General features: G+C 38.7%; 2 protein-coding genes across 2 annotated transcripts; both read right to left on the reverse strand.

Annotated features, from left to right (window-relative positions):
- Positions 1 to 905: 905 nt before the first annotated feature.
- On the reverse strand, positions 906 to 2,386 carry LOC114495134 (trace amine-associated receptor 4-like). The gene has a single exon (XM_028510279.2). The coding sequence runs from the start codon at positions 2,276 to 2,278 to the stop codon at positions 1,235 to 1,237; it is 1,044 nt and encodes a 347-aa protein (XP_028366080.1). The 5' UTR covers positions 2,279 to 2,386; the 3' UTR covers positions 906 to 1,234.
- Positions 2,387 to 6,719: 4,333 nt separating this feature from the next.
- Positions 6,720 to 8,398, reverse strand: LOC114495406 (trace amine-associated receptor 3-like). Its single transcript, XM_028510688.2, has one exon. It carries the CDS (start codon positions 8,298 to 8,300, stop codon positions 7,269 to 7,271), a length of 1,032 nt encoding a protein of 343 aa, XP_028366489.1. The 5' UTR covers positions 8,301 to 8,398; the 3' UTR covers positions 6,720 to 7,268.
- Positions 8,399 to 8,953: the final 555 nt, after the last annotated feature.

Below are 8,953 nucleotides of genomic sequence, written 5' to 3' on the forward strand. Positions count from 1 at the left end.
AGAACTATCCCTGACTGAGAACTGCTGGATTAGAGGACAGAGAGATGGTGGGAAGAATAAAAGAAGATTATAAAAATCATAGTTTGGTGAAATAAGTTTATGGGGTGAGAGGAGGAAGAGAAAGACAAAAGGACACAGGGAAGACACATTAATCAAGGCAATAAATATTGTCCTAAAATTTGGGGGCAAGAAGAGAAACAACTTCAGTTTGTGACTGCAACTCAGCCCTGGTGAATAATTAGTATGTGCTCACAAACCCAAAGAGATGTACAATGCCTGTATATATACATGCAGGATACATGTGTATAGACATAAGAATTATATATTCAGAAAAAGAACATACTTCTAAACTGTTTACCCATTCTTTTCATTTAATAAGACAGTGCAATTTTATCAAAATATTGCAAACCTCATAGCAACTCTTTTTGGAAAGAGGTTTAACTCAGAACAAATAAAATATGAAGTAAATACAACTGTCTGCTTCCTTTTTTCTTTCTGTCATCTACATGCTGCACAATGCAGGCTCCCGGCATTCTCAAGGCCTCTCCCCTCTTCCCTAAGATTTAATAATAACCTCAAGAAAGATTAAGGTAAACTGTACATGGCTGTCAATGAATGTGAAAACCAATTTTGTCTCCTCTTTTTAAAAATATTTTATTTATTTATTTTTAGAAAGATGGAAAGAGAAGGACAAAGAGTGGGAGGGACACCACATCGATGTGAGAAAGAAATACCAATTGGTTTCTCCTTGCATGCCCCCCAAATGTGGACTTGGCCTGCAACCCAGGCATGTGCCATGACAGAGAACTGAACCATTGACCCTTTGGTTTGTGGGAAAATACCCAAATAACTGAGGCACACTAGTCAGGGCTATGTCTCCTCTTCTGATGTTTACAAGAAAAAAAAGTAAAAGATTGTTATTATTTTATTTAAGCCAAATAAGTGAAATTCTGAATCTCTAATTTTAGAACTTCAGGAGTCAGCAAACCTTGGAAGAGAGTTTCTTTTATTAGAGGTGCTTTCCTCAGAGCCCCGGCAATCAGCCACTGTGGCAGCTCTGGCATGCCCAGAAGACTCAATTTAGTGCTCCTACTTAGGTGTCTGTCACACCAGCTGGATGAATCTCCTGATCTACTCCACACATGTCCCTACCTTGGGGTGGAAAAAGCACCTGAGATCCTTTTGGGAAAAAAAAAACAGGAAAGAACCTTAGAGAACAGAGAGCATTCATTGCCTAAGCATGTCCAGGAAACAGGTTTAGGGTGGAAGAGTCGGGGTGGAAGATAATTCCTGTGACGATCATCCTCAATGCCTTGCGAAACCAAGGATAAAACATGCCATATATGATAGGATTGAAAGTGGAATTGAAATAACCCAGCCAAAGGCAGATATTATACACATCTTCAGGAGTTGTAAAATTAATGAAAGGGTCTGTAATTGTCAAGAGGAAGAAGGGCAGCCAGCACAGCACAAACACTCCCATGACTATGCTTAAAGTCTTGGTGGCCTTGCTCTCTGCTTTGGATGATGCTTTCATTCTCCCTTCTGACCCAACCTCTTTCCTCATAGGACCCATGTGGATTTGCTTAGCGTGCTTCCTGGCTACTGTGAAAATGTGTATGTAAATCCCCACCATCACAGTCCCAGGGAGAAAGAAGGCTATACAGGAGGCCAAAACTCCCCAGAGCTTGTTAAATATCAACACACACAAACCAGTGCAGTCAATGGCTGCAACAAAATCTTCTATACCAATTACGTTTAATTCTGAGAATACCAGGCCAAAGGCAAAAAAGATGGGAATAGACCAACTGATGAGCAGAAAGACCTCTATGACAGGGATGGTAATTTTGTTGACATAATGCAAAGGGTCACACACAGCATAGTAACGATCCACTGAGATGAAGCAGAGGTGAAAAATGGAGGTGGTACAGAGCATGATGTCACAACAACTGTGGACTTTGCAAAAGAGATCTCCATAGTACCAGCAGGATTCGATGGAACGGATCATACTGAAGGGCATGACCACGCAGCTCAGCAGAAAGTCAGTGGTGGCCATGGAGAGGATCAGGAAGTTGGTTGGGGTGTGGAGCTGCTTGAAGTGAGTGATGGCAATGATCACAACCAGGTTGCCCAGTATGGTCATCACTATGGCACCAATCATGACCGTGTACATGGCCGAGACAGTCAGCACAGACCTCACATTTCTAGGGCATGAGTTGTTAACCAAAGCAAAGCAGACTTGTACTTCTGGGGCCTTCCAAAGTGCAGGTGAATTCATTGTCCTGGTGCCTTAGCTACTACAAGTCTTTTTGTAAAAGTACCGTGTTCCTCTCCTTTCTGTGAAAGAAAGGAAAAATGACAAAGATCATTGGCAGCTTCTCAGAAAGGCCCAGCTAGCTGCGTTTCCAATCCCAGGTTGAACCCCACACTGGTCAGGAGCATTGCTTTGGATCCTGCCACTTAATACACAGTATACTCACAATAGACACAGATATATACAACATAAACAACATGCACAAAGGAAACATTTCTCTGTCAAGTGCAAACAATATAGTTTTTAGAATTTAGGGCCATATGTAGTAAACTGAAAATCTTAAAGCCTATAATATAATGCATGAATAACCTCAAAGTAAAAGGGAAAACATCTCAAATGATAGGCTCTATAAATCTCACAGGTTATCTCCTTTTATTTAGGAGCAATTTCATGAATTCAAATTCAGGTTGGTGTTGTTCAGAGATTTCATGTCTCATATTGGAAACAAATTCGACATATAGACCCACTCATTGTTTAAGCTGTAGCTTTATATAGTTTATGCTATTGCTCTTAAAATGTGGGTTAATGGAATTGACTCACCCAGAATACAACATGGGTTTGAATACAACATTGTTTTTCCAGTGCCAGGACTGGATGTGTGACTCTGATGACCAATGACAAGCACTAGTGAGATCCAGCGCCAGGTTGGAGATGTGGACTTTGGCTTCAGAATAGATTAAAAGTCCCTGGTCTGTTGGGAAAATGAACCCACAAGCACGTCCTACCAGATTGAATTGAAAAATATATTAATGAGAATGCAAGTACCTTTGACAGTAATATTTACAGTATTTGCAAGTAGAGCTCAACATTCTTTCCCATGTGTAGTAGTTGAAATCTTAACAGTTTAGCACATTTCATTTGATCTGGATATAGTAATTTAATATCTCAGATAAAAATTTTTCTTTAGTATCTCAGATTAAAATATTTTCTAAAATATCCTGACTGTAACAATCAAATATTATGCTATTAAGTTGAATTTGAGAAACAAAAACATAGAGAAATAACATGTAAGAATGACAAAGACTCATTTAACTTTCTTACAAACTATAGTCTATCGATTTTGAAACACAGCACAAATTATTTCATTACTTATCACTTTGGTTTCTAAGCTCTAAGATCCTGATGTAATACAGCTTTACATACCTACTTACCTTCTTTATTAAATTAACTTTATTCTCCCTTTGACCTTCTTTGCAGTTGTGAATTAATTTTTTATTGAATTCATTTTAATGATCTATTAAAAATGATCTTTAAGTACAAATAGCAATGACCCCAGAGTGACTGAGGCACTTGCCTCCGTACGTGCACAGACACAGATTCCTGAAACACAGCAGCCTCATGGGTAAGTGTCCTGTGTAACGTTTCCCGGAAACAATGATTCATTTAGCTCTTAGGTTTATAGGAAAATTTTATTTATTTTCTGTTAATTTTTTTGGAGAACATGATATGAAACAGCTGCTAGAAAATAGTAGTTTTATCTCATATTTTTGATATACCATTGTATATAAGGGGAATATGTAAACCTCTAAATGTTATAGTAAGACACAAAGGGTAAGACACATTTATTTAAAAAGTTATTACATGTGTGAATTGTTAAGGCAATGTCAAAGTAGCAATATTTTTAAGTCCACACCTTAAAGTTTTGACCCGAAATTATAAAAACAAGTAAGAAAATGCCAATATGACTGCTGGTCTGCTTTGTTAAAAAAAGAGATTGTCATGAAATTAAATGCAGTTGGGGTTTGGTTTGTTAGTTAAAAACTGAACAGAATAGAGATTCTTTTCCTTTGAAGATTCAGTCCCACAAAAGGTGCAGTAATTTTTTAATAAATAAAATTAAACCCTCTTTGACATCTCACTTTCATCATGGGACATTGTTAAGCTTTTTTTTCTTTCTTTATCAAGAACATTGCAACAAAAAATGGAATTAACAGCAACATTGTAAACAATCACCTAATAAAAGCATAGAAAATGTTAATTATTTTTGTTAAATTCTGTAAAAGAGCAAAGATTGCATTGTTTTTTAGCTCAAATTCAGTTCTTTAAGGGAAAAGATTACAGAGTAAGGAAACAGACACAAGGACTCTGAAATAATGATTTTGAAAATCTACAAGTACTTTAGAATTTCAAGGAAATAATGAAAAATGATGCAGTGACTTTTCCTCAGGCCTTAAATACCTAAAATTTTATTTCTGTATATGTATTTCCCTTAAATAAGAAGAAACATATTCAGCAAGCTCAACAATGTGCTGTAAATAAAGTGGACAATTAGTAAAGGGCAGACCCCATCTGCTTTATCAGGCATGATTTTTCTTCTCTTACTGGCCACAGGGCTCAACCACTCCACCTTTCAGTCTTTCTCTGAAAACAATGTTTGTATCTTGTTTTGATATATCTCACTTACTCAGTAGCATTTTTTTTTAGTTAAGGCAGGTTACTTATGAATTAGACCTAAAAAGATCTGCAGTAGATCTCCGTCTCATTGACTCTTAAAAATGATCCACATTTGTCTTCATAAATTGGTATTTTAAACTTGATTATTTTCACCATGCACAAATATAAATCTATTTGATCTTTATCCTCTTTTAATGTGTTCTCCTTTGGTTCCCCAGAATTTCTTTGGCTAATTAGGTATTTTGGAGCTAAATCCATTGAAAGGTGACTGATCCATTGCGCCCAAGTTTCTTACCATGCATGTGACCACCGTACTCACTGCTCTCTTCCCTGCTGAGTCCCCCTGAAAACCCACTTGGGCCTCAGCTCTCACAGGTAGGCTCTTGGCAGGCTGTGCTGCCCTCAGTTTTTATACACAGCACATGCCCCTGAGGCTGTATTACCTGTGTCCCGTGTCTGAAGGAGTGTCCTTTAACAACCTTCAGGGTGCTGCCAGCAAAGAGATCACAGCAAGCCACCAGAGAATTGGCTTTGGGAGGATGAATCTGTTTACATGCTATCATCATCCCCATGACTTCAAAGGGATCCATGGACTAGCCTCACACAAAGCCAAAGTGAAGAAGAGTGAAAATGAGAGAAAGAGGGAAGCGGGAGTGGAGGAAAGAGGGAGGAAGGAAAGAAGGAAGGAAAGTTAGTTCACATCCAACAGATGCTCACTTCACTTATTACCAAATGCTAGATGTTTTCAGTGGGCTCTTTAGTCCTTATGGGAAATGTGCCTCATCTGTGTCTATTCATTTGGCTGGTATGCACACTGATATTCATCCACATTGCAGTTCTCTGTCTGTAATTCCCTAACTGAAAGTCTTAGCCTAAATGAAAGCAATAAGAATCATGTTTCAAACCAACTGAATAAAAAGTGAAAAGTGCCACCATCACGTGTCAGGAAAAAATAGCAAGAAGGCTCCAGCGGCAGGTGCTAAAGCAAAGGAATGGAGGGGAAAGGCTGAGACGGGCCTGAAGCTAGGAGCGCCAGGCTTCCCAAGACATTTGTCCTTTCATTTTTCAGGGGGGAATGGGTAGGGATTACAGGAACAAATTTGGAGGACACATAGACAAAAATTAAGGGTGGGGGGTAATGGGGGGAAGGGGGGAGGGTTGGGTGGAGGGGCTGAAACGGGAGTAGGGGGCAGAAAACTGTACTTGAACAATGATTGAAATTAAAAAAAAAAAGAAAGTGTGTTAGCCTCACTTCACTTTAAAACTGCATCTGAGCAAGAGGCAACTTCAGATTCCTGGAAGTTTGAAAGGCTCAAAACACAATTCAAAAAAATTTTGCAAATGTTAAAGCTATTATTGTCCAGTTCTGTTTTAAGAAAAGTAATGTTGGGGATTTCAAAACTTCCCCGTATGGCCATCAATGTTCTAAATTACTTTGTTCTTCTCTTATCATGCAGTCTTTGCAACAAAGGTGTTTCAAACAACTCATTTGATTCCACCCTGCTTTTCTGCACCATCCCTCACTCTCTAAGGGCCGAAAACTGAACTTAGATTCAGGAACAGCCTGCTGTCCTTCTCCTCCTCCTTTTCCCGCTCCCACAGCTCAACCCCAGGTATGAGGAGATATGGACATGATTGTTACTTACTCACACATGTCCCAATCTACCAAATAATGGAAGGTACTCTTTGTCTCTAAATGTTTCACAGAAAAATTCCTAGAAAGACTCTCAGCAAATTTTAATGATCTGACTTAAATCGTAGGCATTGCAGTGTGGGTGATATGTATCTGGTAGGACCCTAAGCAACTTTCAGAGAAAGTGGTTAAAACAGGTAAAAGGCCTTGTGACTGCTGGCCAATAGTTTAGACCTACCATGCAGGTTAAGAAGCTAGAGACAGAGGAAACAGGAGGTCATTTCAAATATAAGCCACAAAATAAAAAATCATAAGGATAAAAGTTCAAATTGCCTGTGACAATTTATTTTATCAACTGTATCTCCTATGAGCAGTTCTTTCTAGTGAGCTTCAGGGTGTCAGAAATAACTGAATAATTTACATAATGATTGTGGATAATTCTTCCAAGCTGAATGATAAGGTGGGCTGCTAGCTGATAATAAAGAAAGTCTTAACTCACACTCTATGGATCCCTTTGTGGGCTCACAGGTCATAATGATCTTCCCTTTTGTGGATTCTAGAATGGAATCAGAGAGGAACCAAAATGATTAGCAATTTAAGGTTTTAATCTTATGTTGGTCTTTAATGATTTCATGTGAATTAGTCAAAGGCAACCTATTTTCCACTATAGTATATATATCTTTTGGACATTTTTCTTACAAGTCCGAGGTGAGTGTTGATAATTAATGACTGACTGATTGATTGATTGGCTGATCGAAGATACTGAACATAGCTCTTGTGCAGTTTCCAGAAAATGTATCTAGATTACTGAAATTCAATAAAATAATATTTGCAGTTATTTGGGGATGTAATATATGTGCTTCTGAGTAAAATAATGATAACCTTATTTTCAATATTCTACTCACTTTTTATTGTTTTTTTCCTAAATCAGTGTGTTTCAGGAAACAGATTTGCAGTTTCTGAATGAGAGCTAAATATTTTTCCTGACACTATGAACCTGAGAGCATTCCGGAACCAGGGATAAAAAAATCCATGAATGAGGGGGTTGCAGGTGGAGTTGAAGTACCCCAGCCACACCAAAAGATCAAGGATCAGTATGGGAGTAGAGTAGTCCAAGTATGGGTCAATCCAAACAGCAAGGAAACAAGGCAGCCAGCAAGCTAGAAACACCCCCATCACTATACCCAGGGTCTTAGCTGCCTTCCTGTCCTTTTTCTTAGACAGATGTGGTTTCATTTCCCCCTGTGTGTTCTTAGGCATGTTGCTCATAACTCGAGCATGTTGTTTGGAAATGATGAAAATCTTGCCATAAATGCCAACCATGATGGAGCCAGGAGTAAAGAAGCATGTAGTGAATAGTATCGTCCCCCAAAGCTTGTTAAAAGTAAGTGCACAGAAGTGGAAACAAGCAACGAGGATCTCATAGCTCTGCATACCAGAAACATTGGCCTCAGACAGAACCAAACCGAAAGAAAAAAGTGCTGGGACCGACCAGCAAAATGCCAGCAGCCGCTTTATCATGGAGGTGGTCATTGTGGCTATGTAGTGTAAAGAGTAGCACACGGCATAAAACTGGTCAACAGCAATGGAACAGAGGTGGAAGATGGAGGTCAAGCTGAGCATCATGTCAAAGCTTGCATGGAATTTACAAAAGCCATCCCCAAAATACCAGCAGCTCTCCACTGATCGCACCATGCTGTATGGCATAATGACAAAACCCAGCAGAAAGTCCGTGGTTGCCGTGGACAGTATCAGGAAATTTGTGGGGGAGTGAAGCTGTCTGAAATGCGAGATGGAAATCATTATCACCAAGTTTCCAAAGACAGTGATAACCATGGCTCCAGTCATAATGGAGTACATCATCATTCGCACATGAAAAGGGCGGCTGGTGGGAGGACAGGATTTGTTTCCAAATTTTGGACAACTGGATATGTCTTCAGGAATATAAGTTAGATCCATGGTGCTTTATCTTTTCCAACTCTTTGCCAGGGAGGTGAATCAGTGTTTCTCCTCTTCTTAAAATGTGTCCAGTAATTTTCAGTTCCTATAAAATTCAAAGTCACTTGTTATTAATTCATTTCAATTATGTTATTTAAATATTTTAAATTCTATGAATTGTGCTTGCCTTCTGAGTTATTTGCTACATTAGAAAGTTACAACCCTCACCTCTGCTTAATCTTTCCTGTTTTATTCTACTTCATCTTTTTCCATATATTTATTTAACATCGGTCTGTTTATTGACTAATCTACACCTGGTAATGTGCTGGAAGTTTTTCAAGAGTTTATTTCACTTTTGTGAGATATCTAATACAGTCAAACTCATAGAAGCAGAGAATACAATAGAGGTTACCAGAGGCAGGAGGGTGGGGAAATGGGTAGTTTTGTTCAATGGGTATCAAGTTTCAGTTCTGTTGGATGAATAAGTTCTGGAGATCTGATATGCCACATTGTGCAACTGCAAAAACTTAGACCCCACCCCAAAATGTACTTTTTAGCAAGATGCCTAAATATTTGTATGCATCTGTAATTCAAGAACAGTTCTTGGCAATAGAAAAATTCAGTTTTTAGGTTGGGCACCTTTGTGTCTAAAATGGGTGAATAACCTGAGAGCA

Source organism: Phyllostomus discolor, chromosome 4 (genome assembly GCF_004126475.2).
Source record: "Phyllostomus discolor isolate MPI-MPIP mPhyDis1 chromosome 4, mPhyDis1.pri.v3, whole genome shotgun sequence".
Classification (NCBI taxonomy): Eukaryota; Metazoa; Chordata; class Mammalia; order Chiroptera; family Phyllostomidae; genus Phyllostomus; species Phyllostomus discolor.